This window comes from Phoca vitulina, unplaced genomic scaffold (assembly GCF_004348235.1).
Source record: "Phoca vitulina isolate PV1807 unplaced genomic scaffold, GSC_HSeal_1.0 scaffold11, whole genome shotgun sequence".
Taxonomy (NCBI): Eukaryota; Metazoa; Chordata; class Mammalia; order Carnivora; family Phocidae; genus Phoca; species Phoca vitulina.
In genome coordinates, this window is record NW_022589714.1 from 5,810,524 (window position 1) to 5,831,878 (window position 21,355).

The 21,355-nt window shown below is 35.9% G+C and overlaps 1 protein-coding gene across 6 annotated transcripts in view; it reads left to right on the forward strand.

Moving 5' to 3' along the window:
• Positions 1-21,355, forward strand: part of SNX14 (sorting nexin 14) — an 89,290-nt gene that overhangs the window by 19,113 nt on the left and 48,822 nt on the right. For all 6 annotated transcript variants that reach the window (XM_032409331.1, XM_032409334.1, XM_032409333.1 and 3 more), the window contains exons 5-7: positions 2,072-2,115; positions 4,174-4,261; positions 13,690-13,774. In XM_032409331.1, coding sequence (XP_032265222.1) covers positions 2,072-2,115; positions 4,174-4,261; positions 13,690-13,774 — 217 coding nt within the window. The remainder of the gene's footprint in view (positions 1-2,071; positions 2,116-4,173; positions 4,262-13,689; positions 13,775-21,355) is intronic.

Below are 21,355 nucleotides of genomic sequence, written 5' to 3' on the forward strand. Positions count from 1 at the left end.
TCAATAAATATTAGCTCCAACATTTAAAGAATTTTTTGAGATCTACTATAGTCAGGAACTGGACTAGGCCCCAGGAATAAAAGGAGAAATAAGATATGGTTCCTTTCTTCTAGGAACTTGAGTCTAGGAGGGGAGGTAGACATATAAATAGGTAAATACAATATGGTGTGAATACAGGCAATAATGGAAGAAATGTACAATGTATATTATTAGTACAGAGGAAGAAATGCATAACTGTTGAGAGGGGCAATCAGAAAGTATGACTACAAGTTTGCCAGACTGATAGTGTGAGAAAGGGTATTTCAGGGTTTGGGAAGAGCTTTTGAAAGGAAAGGGAGGCTTCGAATAAGGTGTTCAGTAAGCTGGAAGCAAAATGTGAGGAAGGATGTGGACATTGAAGAGACTGTATTCTAGTAGCTAATATTTATTGGTTACTTGCTGTATTAGGCACTGTACTAATTACTGTATGTTATTTTCTGGAATCATACAACCTATAAAGTCGGTGCTATTATTGATTTTACCAAAACTGGGCTTTAGAGGGTTTTAATTTTCTTAAGTTCATCGCTGGCTGGTAGCAGAACTTACTCTAAAACTTGGGTCTGACTTAGTTCTTAACCAGTTTTTATATGGCTCTTTAGAAATCTGATCATAAAAAGACTTAAAGGGCCTTGCTGAAGGAGTTTAATTGATCATAGAAGCCACTGATTTTTGAAGTGTGTAACTGGAGTTTTCAGATGTGAGTCATAGGATACAATGGGAAGTGAAAAGGAAGTAAATGGTCACAGCTGCTAACAGGCAGCTTTCTTCCACCCCTTCAAAACCAGTGTAGCTCCACTTTTCTTACTCTGATATATTGTGGTTTGATAAATTGAGGATTTTATGCAGGGGAATGATGTGTTCGAATGTATGTTTTAGATTAATTTGGCAGCTCTGTGGAGGATGGACGGGAGCTAGTTTGGAAGGAGGGATTCTAGTTTAGAGGCTCTTGCTACAATATAGGGGTGAGAAGATAAGGACTGAACAGTGGAGCTATAGAAAAGAGCTACTTAGGATGTAAAATCAGTAATATTTGGTGATTGGATGTGGGGATTAAAGTAAGACCAAATATTATTTATGATAAATTTTCTAGTCTCCTTTCTGTGTCATATCCCTATTTCTCTGTATCTTACTTTCCCAACTTGTATCACTAGTGCTTAGTTTTTCTAATTAAAAACCAAATCTTGCCTTAATATTTAGAGAATCTACAACCTTCCTTGCTGCTGCCAGAGAAGGAATATAGGCATATAGTCAGATTAGATACCTTTGTTCATTCTCTCCCTACTGCTTTTGAAAGTTACTGCCCACTGTTGCAAGTCCTTTTAAAAATTAACATAATGCTGCACCCAGAGTTAAGAAATGGAAAATTTAACACCCAGCGTTTCTTTTGTTTTGTTACTTTTTCACTTACAATTTATATACTGATTTTTAATTTACAGCTAAAATTTTCACAAAGTGAACATATCCGTATAACCAGCACCCAGATCAAGAAACAAAGCATTATTAGCACCCCAGAAGTCCCCCCTCATACTCCCTTTTAGTCACTATTCTCCCTTCAAAAGCAATCACTGATAGCTAATTTTGACCCCTTATGTAAGTCTGACCTACTTGTTTCTTCATTTTATTCTGGGAATACTGATTTGTAGAGAGAGTTAGGAATTCAAAAGACTAATCTATTATTTTCCTTCTTTCCATAGAACTTTTAGTTCAGTGAAACTTCAGAGTCAAGAACAATTTAAGTTGGTTTGTTTTTTTAATTGTGGGCATGTTTATAAATGTGTGTATGTCATTCTAACAGTATTGTTTCTTTTTATGGAGTTTTATGGTTTTCAAAGTGTTTTCTCATGTTCCTTTTGATCATCACAACAAACATGTAAGGTTGACAATATATGTCATGTGAAAGTATGATATTAGATGTCAATATTTGGGATAATAAAATTGGTTCTTGGTAATATATATTACTTGGTAGTATGGCTTATTTTCCTAGAATTAGTTAATTAATCTGATTTCTCTTTAAAAACTAATTTTTATGCAGGTTCTTGAATTAGTGTTGGAAAACTTTGTTTATCCGTGGTACAGGTATGTTCTCTCTATAAGACCTTTTTTCTTTAGTGAATACAATTAAGTGTGCTAATGAAATTGTGTTACCAACAGTGGCCAGGATTTCTCAGCTTTGACACTATTGACGTTTTAGGCCAAGTAATTCTTTGTTGTGGGGGGCTGTCCTGTGCATTATAGGATATTTAGTAGAACCCCTGGCCTTTTCACATGAGAACTAGTAGCGCCCCCTCATCCTTTTATTTGTGACCACCAAAAGTATCTTCAGAGATTGCCATATGTAACCTGAGAGGCATAATTGGCCCTAGTAAGAACCATAGATCTAGGCAATCATTTAACAGTTTAGTGATAGCAAAGAAGAAAAAACCTTGGCTGCTTTTTGAAAGAAAATTAACTTAGAGAATTCCTCATCACTCCTAAATGGAGTGATTTAATTTTTTATTTTATTTTTTAATTTTATTTTTTAAAGTGATTTGGGAAGCATTCCATGGTCCTTTGTTGTTTCTTTTAAAGATTCCATTCATTTATTTGAGAGAGAGAGCAGAGAGCACAAGTGGGGAGTGGGAAGAGAGGGGCAGAGGAAGAGGGAGAAGAGACTCCTCACTGAATAGGGAGCCCGATGTGGGGCTTGATCCCAGGACCTCGAGATCATGACCTGAGCCAAAGGCAGCTGCCCAACCAACTGAGCCACCCAGGCACCCCAATTTGATATTTTATATGCACTTTTTACATTTGAAATAATTGTACATTTAGAGGAAAAGTTTATGTTTCACTAAATTGAAAGATAATTTTAATAGAATTTTCCTAGAATATTAATGTTTTTTTCCAAAGTAACTTTGTTTTTAGTATCTGCTATGGATATACAAGTGCCCTTTGCCTTGCAGGATATAGAAAATAGTTTAGATCTGTAAAATTAATCTAGTTTGAGAATCAAAAATTAAGATACATATTTAATAAATAAATGTTTTCTTACAAAACCATCATGTATTTAGTTACATATTTGAACACTTACACTTATATGACTTATAGATGTAATATTTAATGGCATATATCCTAATTTTATATATTTTGAATTTTCTCATTAAAAAATGCTAGTAGATGAGATGCTCTATATTATTAAACTTAATATCCAGTTTATATGCCATATTTTCCTGAAAAGCTATGAAAATTAATATTTTTATGTTGGATTCTGTCTTAAATATGGGGCATTTGCCATTTAAGTAAAGCTGATAGTAAGTCTTTTTCTAAAATGAATCCTCTTGTGAAGACTCCCCCCACCCCCACCCATGTTCTGACTCTTCATAAGAGCTGGCTGTATTTCTAAATGATAAAGTATGTATTTTCTCCTCAGTGTAGTTATTGATGCCGAAATAGTCACTTCCTTGGGATTAATAGTGGGAAGCTTGGTTAATACAATTATCTTCTTTATTCTGCCAAGGGATTTAATAGTACCATCTTCAAATTCAGGATATCATCATTATATATACCTTTCTTGCTTGCTTTGATTAGGGAGTGTCCTAATTCTTCTAGGGACATCAAGACTTCAGGAAAATGAAAAGTAACTCCTCAGAAGAAGGTTGTCAAAATTTCTGTTTAAAAATGTTTGAGTTTCAGCTTATTTTCTTTCTCAAATAGAACACATATTTTTTTTACTTTTTAGAATTAGTTTATATTATTAACTATAAATATATTAAACTAATTTAAGATTTTGTATTAATTTGTTACTCCTCCGAAATTATTCTTTATTTCTTAGAAATTTCTTTGATAATGCTTAGAAAATGATTGGAGTATTGTAAAAATACGACTTTGTACATGTGGTTGTCTACAGGGAAATATATACTACAATTTAGTTAATAATGATTATGTCTTGGTACTAGAATTATGGGAGATGTTTATTTTTTCTTTGTACATTTTTATTTTTTATTCTGTAATGTAATGCATTATTTGTTGAAAAAGCAAAGAAAAATAGCATAAATAAATGAAAAAGAAGAGGAAGTTCTAAACTTTCCTTGGTTTCTAGAAGGAGTAGCTGTGTATTTCTCTGAGCTTTTAAATGCTTGCTTTTCTCCTTAATTGAAGGGATGTAACAGATGATGAGTCCTTTGTTGATGAACTGAGAATTACATTACGGTTTTTTGCATCTGTCTTAATTCGAAGGATTCACAAGGTATATATTTATAATGAGAAATTTGGGAATTTGGGGTTTCATTATTACTAAAGAGATTTTTAAAAATCTTAGTTTTACTTTATCTTATACTGCATGTATTTTTTCTTCACTTTTAATTTTTTTAGATTAAAAGATAAATGGGTCACTTTTAATTCATTGATAAATTGTGCTTTCTTTAATGCTTTATCTTGGTTTGTGGTAATTAGAAATAAAAAGCCAGGTATAAAAAAAAAGTCATGTTCCTGTTAGATGAATTTACTGGGTAAATGGTGATGATTGTGATCTACTTTTTAAAAAAAATTTTTTAAGCCATATTATGTTTATGTTTGGGTCTTTGCCTATATATAGTTACAGTGTGTTGGCTGTAGACACACATGCTTGTATACTGCCTTGTCCGTTTGATAGAATTGGCATATATCTGCAATTAGTAAATAAAGATAAATCTTGTTAAATGTTTCTATACTTTCTTGGGAAATTAACAATATAGTCAACCACTATAGAAAAGATATGCAAAAAATGTAAATAAGCAGTTCACCAAAGAAAAATAGAAAAATGGCCAATAAATACTTGAAAATATGTTGTCTCATATCAAATAAATATCGTTTTTTGATGAGGTGCTATTCTGTTGCCTGTCAGATTGGGAACGATAAAGAATGATAATGTCTAGTAATGGTGATTGCGGGGAAACAGGCAAACAAAGCAAGTACAAATCCAAATTGGTATAATTCTTTTTTTTTAATTTAATTTAATTTTATTATGTTATGTTAATCACCATACATTACATCATTAGTTTTTGATGTAGTGTTCCATGATTCATTGTTTGCGTGTAACATCCAGTGCTCCATTCAATACGTGCCCTCTTTTTTTTTTTTTTTTTTAATTTTATTATGTTATGTTAGTCACCATACAATACATCATTGGTTTTTGATGTGGTGATCCACGATCCATTGTTTTCGTATAACACCCAGTGCTCCATGCAGTACGTGCCCTCCTTAATACCCATCACCGGGCTAACCAATCCCCCCTCTCTCCTCCCCTCTAAAACCCTGTTTGTTTCTCAGGTCCATAGCCTCTCATGGTTCATCTCTCCCTCCAATCCCCCCCGCCCCCATTTTTCCCTTCCTTCTCCTAATGTCCTCCATGCTATTCCTTATGTTCCACAAATAAGTGAAACCGTATGATAATTGACTTTCTCTGCTTGACTCATTTCACTTAGCATAATCTCCTCCAGTCCCATCCATGTTGATGTAAAAGTTGGGTATTCATCCTTTCTGATGGCTGAGTAATATTCCACTGTATATATGGACCACATCTTTATCCATTCATCTGTTGAAGGGCATCTCAGCTCTTTCCACAGTTTGGCTATTGTGGACATTGCTGCTATGAACATTGGGGTGCATATGGCCCTTCTTTTCACTACATCTGTGTCTTTGGGGTAAATATCCAGTAGTGCAATTGCTGGGTCATAGGGTAGCTCTATTTTTAAATTTTTGAGGAACCTCCGCAGTGTTTTCCAAAGTGGCTTTACCAACTTGCATTCCCACCAACAGTGTAAGAGGGTTCCCCTTTCTCCACAACCTCTCCAACATTTGTTGTTTCTTTCCCTGTCCATTTTTGCCATTCTGACTGGTGTAAGGTGGTATCTCAATGTGGTTTTGATTTGGATTTCCCTGATGGCTAATGATGATGAGCATTTTTTCATGTGTCTGTTAGCCATTTGTATGTCTTCTTCAGAGAAGTGTCTCTTCATTTCTTCTACCCACTTTTTGACTTGATTGTTTTTGGGTGTTGAGTTTGAGAAGTTCTTTCTAGATCTTGGATACCAGCCCTTTATCTGTAGTGTCATTTGCAAATATCTTCTCCCATTCTGTGGGTTGCCTCTTTGTTTTGTTGACTGTTTCCTTTGCTGTGCAGAAGCTTTTTATCTTGATGAAGTCCCAAAAGTTCATTTTTGCTTTTGTTTCACTAGCTTTTGGAGATGTATCTTGAAAGAAGTTGCTGTGGCCCATGTCAAAGAGGTTACTGCCTATGTTCTCCTCTAGGATTTGGATGGATTCCTGTCTCACATTGAGGTCTTTCATCCACTTTGAGTTTATCTTTGTGAGTGGTGTTAGAGAATGGTTGAGTTTCATTCTTGTGCATGTGGCTGTCCAATTTTCCCAGCACCATTTATTGAAGAGACTGTCTTTTTTCCATTGCATGTTTTTTCCTGCTTTGTCAAAGATTATTTGACCATAGAGTTGAGGGTCCATATCTGGGTTCTCTATTCTGTTCCATTGGTCTGTATGTCTGTTTTTGTGCCAGTACCATGCTGTCTTGGTGATCACAGCTTTGTAGTATAGCTTGAAATCGGGCAACGTGATGCCCCCAGCTTTGTTTTTCTTTTTCAACATTTCCTTGGCGATTCGGGGTCTTTTCTGATTCCATACAAATTTTAGGATTGTTTGTTCCAGCACTTTGAAACATGTCATTGGAATTTTGATCGGGATGGCATTGAAGGTATAGATTGTTCTGGGTAGCATAGACATTTTAACAACGTTTATTCTTCTGATCCATGAGCATGGAATATTTTTCCATCTTTTTGTGTCTTCTTCAATTTCTTTCATGAGTCTTTTGTAGTTCTTAGAGTATAGATCCTTTACCTCTTTGGTTAGGTTTATTCCGAGGTATCTTATGGTTTTGGTGCTATTGTAAATGGAATCGTTTCTCTAATTTCTCTTTCTACAGTTGCGTTGTTAGTGTATAAGAAAGCAACTGATTTCTATGCATTGATTTTGTATCCTGCCACATTACCGAATTGCTGGATGAGTTCTAGTAATTTGGGGGTGGAGTCTTTTGGGTTTTCCACATAAAATATCATGTCGTCTGCGAAAAGAGAGAGTTTGACTTCTTCTTTGCCAATTTGAATACCTTTTATTTCTTTTTGTTGTCTGATTGCTGTTGCTAGGACTTCTAATACTATGTTGAACAATAGTGGCGAGAGTGGGCATCCTTGACGTGTTCCTGATCTTAAGGGAAAGGCTCTCAGCTTTTCCCCATTGAAGATGATATTCGCTGTGGGTTTTTCATAGATGGATTTTATGAACTTGAGGAATGTTCCCTCGATCCCTATACTCTGAAGAGTTTCAATCAGGAAACGATGTTGTATTTTGTCCAGTGCTTTTTCTGCATCAATTGAGAGGACCATATGGTTCTTCTCCCTCCTCTTATTAATGTGTTCTATCACATTGATTGATTTATGAATGTTGAACCAACCTTGCATCCTGGGGATAAATCCCACTTGGTCGTGGTGGATGATCCTTTTAATGTATTGTTGGATCCTATTAGCTAGGATTTGTTGAGGATTTTGGAATCCATATTCATCAGGGATATTGGTCTGAAATTCTCCTCTTTGATGGGGTCTTTGCCTGGTTTGGGGATTAAGGTAATGCTGGCCTCATAGAATGAGTTTGGAAGTTTTCCTTCTGTTTCTATTTTTTGAAACAGCTTCAGTAGAATAGGTATTATTTCTTCTTTGAATGTTTGGTAGAATTCCCCAGGGAATCCATCAGGCCCTGGACTCTTGTTTTTTGGGAGGTTTTTGATCACTGCTTCAATCTCGTTACTGGTTATTGGCCTATTCAGGTTGTCAATTTCTTCCTCTTTCAGTCTTGGCAGCTTATAGCTTTCCAGGAAGGCCTTCATTTCATCCAGATTGCTCAATTTATTGGCATATAGTTGTTGATAATAATTTCTAATAATTGTTTCTATTTTCTTGGTGTTAGTCGTGATTTCTCTCCTTTCGTTCATAATTTTATTAATTTGGGTCCTTTCTCTTTTCTTTTGGATAAATCTGGCCAGTGGTTTATCGATCTTATTCTTTCAAAGAACCAACTTCTGGTTTCATTGATCTGATCTACTGTGTTTCTGGTTTCTAATTCATTGATGTCTGCTCTAATTTTAATTGTCTTCTAATGCATGGCTTAGGCGTCGTTTGTTGCTTTTTCTCTAGTTCTTTAAGGTGTAGAGTTAGTTGGTGAATTTGGGATTTTTCTATTTTTTGAGTGAGGCTTGGATGGCTATGTATTTCCCCCTTAGGACCGCCTTTGCAGTATCCCATAGGTTTTGGACCAATGTGTTTTCTTTCTCATTGATTTCCATGAATTGTTTAAGTTCTTCTTTGATTTCCTGGTTGACCCAAACATTCTTGAGCAGAGTGGTCTTTAGCTTCCAAGTGTTTGAATTTCTGCCAAATTTTTTCTTGTGATTGAGTTCCAGTTTTAGAGCATTGTGGTCTGAGAATATGCAGGGAATAATCTCCGTCTTTTGGTATCGGTTGAGACCTGAATTGTGACCCAGTATATGGTCTATTCTGGAGAAAGTTCCATGTGCGCTCTAGAAGAATGAGTATTCTGTTGTTTTAGGGTGGAATGTTCTGTAAATATCTATGAGGTCCATCTGGTCCAATGTATCATTCAAAGCTCTTGTTTCCTTGTTGATTTTTTGCTTAGATGATCTGTCCATTGCTGAGAGTGGAGTATTGAGGTCTCCTACAATTAATGTATTGTTATCAATATGACTCTTTATTTTGGTTAACAGTTGGGTTATGTAGATGGCTGCTCCCATGTTGGGGGCATAAATATTTACAATTGTTAGATCTTCTTGTTGGATAGACCCTTTAAGAATGATAGAGTGTCCTTCAGTGTCTCTAATTACAGACTTTAGTTTAAAATCTACTTTGTCTGATATAAGAATTGCTACCCCAGCTTTCTTTTGAGGTCCGCTGGCATGGAAGATGGATCTCCATCCCTTCACTTTCAGTCTGGATGTATCTTTAGGTTCAAAATGAGTCTCTTGTAGGCAGCATATGGATGGGTCCTGTCTTTTTATCCAATCTGCAACCCTGTGCCGTTTTATGGGAGCGTTTATGCCATTCCCGTTGAGAGTGATTATTGAAAGATATGAATTAATTGTCATCATGTTGTCTGTGAAGACGTTGTTTTTATAGATTGTCCCTGTAAATTTCTGTTGTATATCACTCTTGGGGTCTTTCTCCTTTTATAGAACCCCCCTTAATAGTTCTTGCACGGCCGGCTTAGTGGTCACATATTCTTTCAGCTTCTGCCGGTCGTGGAAGCTCTGCATCTCTCCATCCATTGTAAATGAAAGCCTTGCCGGATAAAGTATTCTTGGCTGCATGTTCTTCTCATTTAGTACCCTGAATATGTCTTGCCGGGCCTTTCTGGCTTGCCAGGACTCTGTGGATAGGTCTGACGTTATTCTGATGTTCCTCCCTCTGTACATAAGGAATCTCTTCCCCCTAACTGCCCTTAAGATGGTTTCCTTGGTTCTAAGATTTGCAAGTTTTACTATTACATGCCGGGGTGTTGCTCTGTTTTCCTTGATCTTGGGAGGGGTCCTCTCTGCCTCTAGGACGTGAATGTTTGTTTCATTCCCCAGATTAGGGAAGTTCTGAGCTGTGATTTGCTCAAATACATCTTCTAGTCCTCTCTCTCTCCACTCCCTCCGGGATTCCAATTATTCTGACATTGGAATGCTTCATGGTGTCACTTATTTCTCTGATTCTATTTTCGTGGCTTCTGAGTTGTTTTTCCCTGGCGTCCTCTTTTCCCTTTTTATCTATTATATTGTCTTCCAGGTCGCTTATTCGTTCTTCTGCCTCACTTACCCTAGCTGTTAGATTATCTAGATTGGATTGGATCTCATTTATAGCATTTTTAAATTCTGCCAATTCAGCTTTCATATCTGCCCTTAGAAACTCTATGTTGCCATTAATTGATTTCTCCATTCTAGCCATTGTTTTCACAATTGCTAGCCTGAGTTCCATCTCCGATATCTTGGTTATATCTGCATCCATTTGTAAATCTGCAGCATAAGTCATAATCTCTGAGTCTTTTCTATTTTGGGGGCTCCTCCTCCTAGTCATTCTGTTGATGGGTGTTTGAAGGAATGTATAGAGTCGAAATTATTGACCAGAACCCAAGCAAGATGCACCTGTATTCTTGGGACCTTAGGGTTGCTGGCCTCTTGTTTTCCCAGCCTGTCTTCTGCGGGAGGGGCCTGCCGCGCTGTTACTCAGACAACCCTGTTCGGGCGGAGTTTCCCTGCGCCCCTGTGGCGGGGGATGGGCTCAGCGGGAATCAGTTTTTGGGGCTTTTGTTCTCTTCTGGCTTTCCGTGTCTGTTCTGCGAGTCAGAGCAGAAGAGACCATTTCCAACCCTCTGCCTCAGAGCAGAGAGACTGCAGTCTGTTCTTCAGTGAGCTCTCCAGGCCACACCATCTCCGTTTCTGTCCGTGCTGCTATAAACTGCAGCGTCCTGGGTTGTGCGCCCCTCCGCAACGCTTCTCCGCAAGTCTTCTCCCTCTGACCCTCCCCCTCTCATGTGCTCTCTCTGTCTCTCTCTCTCTCATTCTCTCAAGTAAATAAAGAAAATCTTAAAAAAAAAAAAAAAGGTACACAAAAAATATATATATATATATATATATATATAGTATATGCCAATTACAGAATTCTGTGCAGCTATGAAAAATCATTTTATAGAATAGTACTTATTTACATGAGGAATTATTTTTCTTACATAATCAAGTGGAAGAGGCTGGAAAATAATATATGTGGTATTTTTCCACATTGAAAACAAAGCTCACATATTAAAGCTTGTTAATATGTATATTAATGGCACATATATATCCTTATCACTGTTAACTCTTACTTTCATGGTGGGTTGATGCTGATTTTTGGTTCTTTCTGTGCACCTTTTTTTTTTTTTTGGTAGGAGTTTTTTTTACCATTTTATAAATAGAAACAAGTTGATAAAATTATTCATCTTGTTTAATAAAGGTCTCAGGCAGCTGTATAGACTATTTAACTGGAATAAAAGATTTGGTAAAAATATCAATTGGTTGATGATAAGCCACTTAAATTACAACTTAAAGTCCAATAAAATGATCAAAAAGCTGACTCATTACAATAAATTTATAGGTATTACTTAGTAGAATAGCTCTGCTCTGTTAGGCTTTGCGATAGCCTAGTGATTTTAAAATCATAGTACTTCATACTTGGATTGCGTTATATGTATTTTTTGGTAACAGCTTTATTGAGGTCTACTTTGTATACCAGATAGTTCACCTATTTAAAGTGTATAATTCAATGGTTTTTAGCATATTTCTGGATTTACACAGCCATCACCACAATTTTATAACATTTTTATCACCCACAAAGAGACCTCATACCCTTTAGCCATAAACCCTTGTTCTCTCATCTTCTTAGATCCAGCCAATAGCCAGTCTACTTTCTGTCTCTATAGATTTGTTTATTCTGGACATTTCATATAAATGGAATCATGTAATATGTGGCCTGTTCTGATTGGTTATTTTGACTTGGCATAATGTTTCCAAAGTTCATCCATGTTATGATGTAGCATGTATCAGTACTTCTTTCTTTTTTTATGTCTAAATAATATTCCATTGTGTGTGGATATGCCATATTTTGTTTATTCATCCATCAGTTGATGGACATTTGGATTATTTCCACTTTTTTGCTATTATGGATAATGCTGCCATAGCATTTGTGTACAAGTGTTTTTGATGGTTGTAGGGATATATGTTTTCATTTTTCTTGCGTATATACTTAAGAGTATAATTGTTGAGTCAAATGGTAACTCTATTTAAGTTTTTGATTAACGGCCAGACTCTTCAAAGTGGCTGCACCATTTTTACATTCCCATCAGTAGTATATGAGGGTTCTGATTTCTCTCTATCCTTGCCAGAACTAGTTATTATCTCGTTTTTTTATTCCAACCATGCCTAATGGATGTGAAGTGGTCTCATTGTGGCTTTGATTTGCATTTCCCTGATGACTTATGACATTGAACATCTTTTCATTTGCTTATTGGCCATTTGTATATCTTTTTTTTGGAGTGATGTCTATTCAGATTCTTTGCCTATTTTTTAACTGGGTTGTCTATGTATTATTGAGTTATAAGAGTTCATACATATGATTTGCAAATATTTTCTTCTGTTTTCTGGATGGTTAAACTTTCTATCCTTTCTTTTCATTTTATCTGCATCACTGTCCCAGCAGATAAGTGGATCATTATCATACCCATTTTATAGAAAGTACCTTTGTCAAAGTGTCAGAAGTAGTAGTCAATGGGCCAACGATTATGCCTGGTCATCTTAGTACAATGTTCTGTCCCTGATACCATTGCCTAAATAATATAAATTGGCAGTTTGGGGATAATGAAAACAAAGAATCATCCACAGTGGGTTTTTTTTTGTTTTTTTTTAAATTAAAGTTTAGTGATGAGCCCATTATTTTACCATTTTGATTCTGACCTGAAGTCTCTAAAATGGAACTTAAAAAGGAAAATTTTCATGAGTATTCTCAGAAGACAAGATTTTATAAAATGTTTGTAAATGAAAACATCCTGTTTATTTGATAAATATTACAGCAACCTATAGTCATTGAGGACAAGAAGCCAGAGAGAAATAAAGAGTAATGTTATTTTGCAACAAGGTATACTACTAACAAAAATATTCCCACTTACTGAGTATGTTTGATCCTACATAGCTAAAAGATACCTGTAAACTGCTCTGGGTTTTACTGGTAAATCACTAAAAATTGGGGGTTTATGATCCATCATACTTATTAGATTTATTAGCCTGTGATTCCCCCCTTCCTTAATATGGAAATTAAAAATAATTGAAACATTAATACAAAACTTTGCTGTGATGCAATTTTTTCATGCCTTTGATAAAGGGAAAATATGTTGAGTTTTGTGGTAGAAGATAAGCCTGTTGAAGTCCAGTAAACATGCTTTTTGGTGATTCATTTTATTTGCAATTTAATTTTAGTTATTTTGTTGTCTCTCTCATGTGTGTACATATAAGCCTTCAGTCCTGCATCACTAACCTACCATAGTCATTACAGTTTCTAGCCTTTAAGCTGAAAAATGTCTGTGGGGAATCATGAAATTGAATATCATTTCAAAGTAGAATGCTTCTATATAGCTTAAAACCAAGATTTATCTTGTAAGCTGAATAAAAATACTTAATCTTTAAGTAACCTTAATAAACAGAAATTTATGGCCCCGAAGTGTTAAGTTACTTGAGATTTTTCTTTGAATATGTTTAAAAGAAAAATATTAAAGAAATCAAGAATAAAGATACTATTTTGTGGGAAAATTTAGTATACATAGTGCATGCATATTAAGATATATTTTCTTTAGTGTGATAGAGGAACTGTCTAAAGTTGTAGTTAGTATGATCCAAGAATATAAAGCGCTTTTAAATTATATTTTTGAAAGATTCTAAATAATACCTCTAATTTTTAAGATCATGTGTTCCAGTATCTTAAATAGAGTGCTCCTGCCATTGTAACTCATTGATAATTGTTTTAAAAGTTTTATTTTAATGTTGAATTTTTCTAGGTGGATATTCCATCTATTATAACCAAGAAACTATTAAAAGCAGCAATGAAGCATATAGAGGTGATAGTTAAAGCCAGTCAGAAAGGTAATACAGTTTTCTACTACAAAGTTTGAGTGATTTTTATATACCAACTTTCACCTTAAATACCTATGTATGATTACTGATGCATTAACTGATATTCACAAATGCTGTGAAAGTATTCCTTTAAACCAAAATCCTTTTTTAATACTTTGTTTATTGTATAAGTGATTGTAGAAACTCAGGAATCTATGAAAATTAAAAGATAGTTAACTTTTAGATATACTATTGAGGACTTTCATCTTCTTTTGGATGATAGTCTGTTGCCTTTATTATTCCCTCTGAAGTATCTCTCAATCTCTTCCCCCTTTCTCTTAATGATTTCAATAGTTTTGACCTATTCCAGCCCATCCTATATATTGCTACCATGTTAATTTCACACTACCACAATTCTCATGTTATCTCTCTACTAAAAAAAATTTAGTGACTCTTAGAGTCTAAATTGTATATTTAAAGACTCTCTAGTCAAATATTTTGATTTACTCTTGTCTTTCACTATGTATTACGTGTTGGCTGGGATCACCTATTTGCAGTTTTTTGTGAATGTCCTGGCCTTTATACTGTCATGATTTGCACATAGCATACATTCAGCAAATGTTTTATGATTGAATGAATGAAATCCGGATTTTTCTTGCTCTTAGATCAAACTGAATTTTTTTTTTTTTTTTAACAAAATTACTTCTGTGCTCTATACTTGGTTCTTTGCAAAACTGATTTTTCTTATGTTTGCATTTGGTATTCTTTGTGAGTGCTTTCCCAAATGCTTTTGGTATTCTTTGTCAATGCTGCATACTACTCCATGTAGTAACTGTGTAGAAGAGGTTTCATGGTCATATTTTCTGGTAATTACTACACATTATATTCCCCTTATGGAAATTCCCAGCCAATACCACCATACCAAAATCTCTGAGTAGTCCTACAGCAAAGAAATGGCTTTAACTATTTAAATAGTTTTTAACTTCCCACATCCGAAATTCATTTGAGTACAGAACCAATTTTCCCTCCCTCATGATATCAGTTAATATAAGCAATTCATTTGGGGGAAATTATGTTCTAGGCAGAGTTGAAGTAAAAATCAAATTATTACTTTGTTTCTTGGTATGAATAATTTCTCAGTTTTGAGAAGCATTTCAAATTATATATATATTTAAAATTTTTTTCTGTGTTCATCTTATAATATTACAACAACTAAAAATAGTTAATTTCGGGGTGCCTGGGTGGCTCAGTTGTTAAGCATCTGCCTTCGCCTCAGGTCATGATCCCAGGGTCCTGGGATCAAGCCCCGCATTGGGCTCCCTGCTCGGCGGGAAGCCTGCTTCTCCTTCCTCCACTCCCCCTGCTTGTGTTCCCTCTCTCGCTGCCTCTTTCTGTCAAATAAAATCTTAAAAAAAAAAAAAATAGTTACTTTCAACATAGTACTAAAGTAGAAGAGTTTGAATATGTGTAAATTAATTGTTGAATAAAAAAATTAACTTAAAAATCAGTGTCCTGTCACTGGCAAAAACAAATCAGAAGATAGCAATTATCTTGTAGCCATTTTGTCAAGGCTACTTTACTATCAGGAAGAAAAAAATAGGAAAAGTGGGTTTTTTTATTAGTAAATTTATTTATTATTATTATTATTATTATTATTATTTTTTTTTTTTTTTAAGTTTTTATTTATTTATTTGACAGAGAGAGACACAGCGAGAGAGGGAACACAAGCAGGGGGAGTGGGAGAGGGAGAAGCAGGCTCCCCGCAGAGCAGGGAGCCCGATGCGGGGCTCAATCCCAGGACCCCGGGATCACGACCTGAGCCGAAGGCAGTCGCTTAACCGACTGAGCCACCCAGGCGCCCTATTTATTATTATTATTATTTTTTAAAGATTTTATTTATTTATTTGAGAGAGAGAGACAGTGAGAGAGAGAGAGAGATCAGAGCAGGGGTGAGGAGTAGAGGGAGAAGCAGAATCCCAGATGAGCAGGGAGCCCGATGCAGGACTTGATCCCTGGACCCTGGGATCATGACCTGAGTTGAAGGCAGACACTTAACCGATTGAGCTACCCAGGCACCCTATTATTATTATTACTATTTTTAAAGATTTTATTTTTAAATAATCTCTACACACAACATAGGGCTCAAACTCACAACCTGGAAATCAAGAGTCACATAATCCACTGGCTGAGCCAGCCAGGTGCCCCAGTAAATTTTATTTTTTAGAGCAGTTTTAAGTTTATACAAAAATTGAGAAAGTATAGAGAGTGCCCATAGCTCTCTCTCTTTTCCCCTATTAACATCTTGTATTAGTTGGTACATTTGTTACTATTGATATACCAATATTGATACATTATTATTAACTAAAGTCCACAGTTTTCATTAGGGTTTACTCTTTGTATTGTACATTATGTGGGTTTTGACAAATGCTTAATGCCATGTATCCACCATTACTGAATAGTTTCACTGTCTTAAAAATCCCCTTATTTCCAGAGGCCTGGGTGGCTCAGTTGGTTAAGTATCTGCCTTTGGCTCGGGTCATGATCCTGGGGTCCTGGGATTGAGTTCCTCATCTGGCTCCTTGCTCAGTGGGGAGCCTGCTTCTCCCTCTCCCTCTCCCTGCTGCTCTGCCTACTTGTGCTCTCTCTCTCTCTCAAATAAATAAATAAAATCTTAAAAAAAAAACAACCCTGTGTTTCACACAGACATCTCTCCCTCTTTCCTTCATGAACCTCTGGTAACCATTGATCTTTTTATTGTCTGCACAGTTTTGCCATTTCTAGAATGTGATATAGTTGGAATCATACTGTAACCTTTTCAGACTGGCTTCTTTTATTTAAAAATATGGATTTAAGGCTCCTCCATGTCTTTTCATGGCTCGATAGCTCATTTCTTTTTACTGCTCATTTATATTCCAGTGTATGAATGTGCCACAGTTTATTTATCCATTCACCTATTGAAGTACATCTTGCTTGCTTCCAAGTTTTGGCAGTTATGAGTAAAGCTGCTGTAAACATTTGTGTGCAGGTTTTTATGTGGGAGAAGTATTTTTAATATAGTTTTTGTTCAAAAGACAAACACTTTGAATGCAGGCTATAAGTAAAGGAGACATCTTTTTATTTTTAGTTGAATTAATCAGTTTAATAAAATTCCCAAATTATTTTATTTCTAAGAGAGTGGTGTTATATATATATGCACACCCACACACAAACCAGTTTGAAATTTATTATTGAGTCTTTACAAGGGAGGGTTTGCTAATTTGCTACTATTAATGCAAAAAATGATTCCCAATTATAAAATCACTGTAAAATGCTAGATTCGATTAATTAATAACACTGTAGTTAATGAGATTCATAGAATTAAAAGGCCTGAGATTAGAAGGACTTTTACTTTATTCAAAGGTCCTGATATTCTAAGTATTATGACAGTGAATTAGATAGACTTGTAAAAAAGGTTATCAGATTTTTGAATTTTCATTTCTTTAATGCATAGATTTGTTTTCAAAATTCTTTGGCCCCACCATTGTGCATAACTCAGAAAGTAATTAAAGGTTCATCTCTTCATTCAGATTCCTTTTACTCTCTCAGTGTTTTCTCTGTAATCTGTCTCTTGAGAATAGGGATTATATAGATGTTTTCTGTCTATGTGTGTACTCTCATGGCCCTTTAGAAATACTGAATATATATACTTTAGAAGCATTGGCTTAACTTGAATTCAGTAATAAATTGTGCAGAAGGACCTTACTGTCCAGTCTTTCATCCTGAAGGCATCTCTTTGTCATGGATTCTGGAGACCTTTCCTGTTTTGGTCTGAAAACTGCTAACTGATAAGGCAGTAGATGGACTGATGATTAGTGGGGATTAATCCATGCTCTGTTTTCCAGCATCTATATTTTGCTTATATTCCCAATTAAGATTTTCCTCCCTGTATTCTTTTTATCTTTTGCCTGATTTCTTTATTTTCTCATTATCTAGAACTACAAAAAACTCTCATGTCTGACATGTTAAATAGATTCCGATCTGGTGTTTTAATTTATATATTATGTGTGAATGCTTAATCACGTTGAACGTTATAATTCCTTACACATTTTGCATGATGACTTTTCATTGTTTATAATTGCTTAACTGTAATGTGGGAACTGAGGCTCATAGGCATTATATCATTTGTTCAAGATCAGTTTGTTAAGTAGAGCTGGAATTTAGCATGGCTTAGTCTCATTTTAAATTCTGGCTTATGACATACATTTTTAAATAATCTGTGCCCCAAATTCTTGGAGAAAAATGCTTAGTAAATAATTGCATAATTATGAAATAAAATGCATTTCTTGTAATAACTACATCCATCTTTGCCAGGCCTTCTTTTGTACCTCAGGCACAGATAGCCTTCATTTACCTTCTTAGTACTCACACTATTAGAATGCATATATTGGCTTTTTTTGGTAAATGTGCTTGCATTCTCTTTGAATAAAAATAGAAGAAAATAGTTAAAAATAAATGCCACTGAATTAGAGTTTAGATTCCTTTCATAGACTCCATGATTTTAAAACCTGGCACAGAGTGCAAATAAGGGAAAGCATAACTTGTTTTCCTCCTTGTCTTTTGAGGTCTGTAATGACAATATTATTACCTTTAAGTTAAAATATTAGTTCGGGATGCCTGGGTGACTCAGTTAAGCTTCCGACTCTTTGATTTCGGCTTAGGTCATGATCTTGGGGTCATGAGATCCAGCCTGGTGTCAGGCTCCACACTCAGCACAGAGTCTGCTTAAGATTTGCTTTCCCTATGACCCCCCCCGCCCCCCCCCGCACTTGCTCTCTTTCTCTAAAATATTAGTTTAGTACTTGGCCTTTTAAGAAAACTTTCTGTTAATATAAGTTTTATCACCACTTAATATTCATTAAGTAATTTATCTGTTCATGGACTTCTATTTTACACAGTTCTGTACCTATTATATCCTATACTCTTGAGCAGAAGACACAGAACTTAACAAAGGAAGCCAGTGCTTTAAAAGGTTACCTGAATGATTTAGATGTGAAAGCAGAGATAACAAAGAGTTTTATTTATTTATTTATTTATATTAACATATAATGTATTATTTGTTTCAGGGGTGCAGGTCTGTGATTCATCAGTCTTACACAATTCACAGCGCTCACCATAGCACATACCCTCCCCAGTGTCCATCACCCAGCCACCCCATCCCTCCCCGTCCTCCACTCCAGCAACCCTCAGTTTGTTTCCTGAGATTAAGAGTCTCTCTTATTGTTTGTCTCCCTTTATGGTTTCATCCTTTTTCATTTTTCCCTCCCTTCCCCTATGATCTTCTGTCTTGTTTCTCAAATTCCTCATATCAGTGAGATCATATGATAATTGTCTTTCTCTGATTGACTTACTTCGTTTAGCATAATACCACCTAGTTCCATCCACGTCGTTGCAGATGGCAAGATTTCATTTTTTGATGGCTGCATAATATTCCAGTGTGTGTGTGTATGTATGTATATACACACCACATCTTCTTTATCCATTTGTCTGTTGATGGACATCTAGGCTCTTTCCATAGTTTGGTTATTGTGGATATTGCTGCTATAACCATTAGGGTGCATGTGCCCCTTCGGATCACTACATTTGTATCCTTGGGGTAAATACCCAGTAGTGCAATTGCTGGGTTGTAGGGTAGCTCTATTTTCAACTTTTTGAGGTACCTCCATACTGTTTTCCAGAGTGGCTGCACCGGCTTGCATTCCCACCAGCAGTGTAGGAGGGTTCCCCTTTCTCTACTTCCTCGCCAACATCTGTCGTTTCCTGACTTATTAATTTTAGCCATTCTGACTGGTACGAGGTGGTACCTCATTGAGGTTTTGATTTGTATTTCCCTGATGCCCAGTGACGAACACTTTTTCATGTGTCTATTGGCCATTTGGATGTCTTCTTTGCAGAAATGTCTGTTCATGTCTTCTGCCCATTTCTTGATTGGATTATTTGTTCTCTGGGTGTTGAGTTTGATAAGTTCTTTATAATAAGGTTTTGGATACTAGTCCTTTATCTGAAATGTCATTTGCAAATATCTACTCCCATTCTGTCAGTTGTCTTTTGGTTTTGTTGACTGTTTCCTTTGCTGTGCAAAAGCTTTTTATCTTGATGAAGTCCCAATAGTTCATTTTTGCCCTTGCTTCCCTTGCCTTTGGCGATGTTTCTAGGAAGAAGTTGCTGCGGCTGAGGTCAAAGAGGTTGCTGCCTGTGTTCTCCTCAAGGATTTTGATGGATTCCTGTCTCACATTTAGGTCTTTCATCGATTTTGAGGCTATTTTTATTTCTGGTGTAAGGGAATGGTCCAGTTTCATTCTGCATGTGCTGTCCAGTTTTCCCAACACCATTTGTTGAAGAGACTGTCGTTTTTCCATTGGATCTTCTTTCCTGCTTTGTCGAAGATTAGTTTAACATAGAGTTGAGGGTCCATTTCTGGGCTCTCTATTCTGTTCCATTGATCTGTGTGTCTGTTTTTGTGCCAGTACCATACTGTCTTGATGACAGCTTTGTAATAGAGCTTGAAGTCTGGAATTGTGATACCACCAGCTTCGCTTTTCTTTTTCAACATTCCTCAGGCTATTTGGGGTCTTTTCTGGTTCCATAAAAATTTTAGGTTTATTTGTTCCATTTCTTTGAAAAAAGTTGATGGCATTTTGATAGGGATTGCATTAAATGTGTTGATTGCTCTAGGTAGCATAGACATTTTCACAATATTTGTTCTTCCAATCCATGAGCATGGAACGTTTTTCCATTTCTTTGTGTCTTCCCCAATTTCTTTCATGAGTATTCTGTAGTTTTCTGAGTACAGATTCTTTGCCTCTTTTGTTAGATTTATTCCTAGGTATCTTATGGTTTTGGGTGCAGTTGTTAATGGGATCGACTCCTTAATTTCTCTTTCTTCTCTCTGGTTGGTGTATAGAAATGCCACTGATTTCTGTGCATTGATTTTATATCCTGCCTCTTTACTGAATTCCTGTATGAGTTCTAGCAGTTTTGGGGTGGAGTTTTTGGGTTTTCCACGTAAAGAATCATATCATCGGCAAAAAATGAGAGTTTGACTTCTTCTTTGCCGATTCTGATCCCTTTTATTTCTTTTTGTTGTCTAATTGCCGAGGCTAGGACTTCTAATACTATGTTGAATAGCAGTGGTGGTAGTGGACATCCCTGCCGAGTTCCTGACCTTAGGGGGAAAGCTGTCAGTTTTTCCCCATTGAGAATGATACTCACTGTGAGTTTTTCATGGATGGCTTTTATGATACTGAGGTATGTACCCTCTATCCCTACACTGTGAGGAGTTTTAATCAAGAAAGGATGCTGTATTTTGTCAAGTGCTTTTTCTTTTTCTTTTTTGTTTTTTTTAATAATTTTATTTATTTATTTGACAGAGAGAAACACAGCAAGAGAGGGAACACAAGCATGGGGAGTGGGAGAGGGAGAAGCAGGCTTCCTGCTGAGCAGGGAGCCCAATATGGGGCTTGACCCCAGGAACCTGGGATCATGACCTGAGCCGAAGGCAGACGCTTAAAAACTGAGCCACCCAGTCGCCCCTCGAATGCTTTTTCTGCATCATTGAGAGTATCATATGGTTGT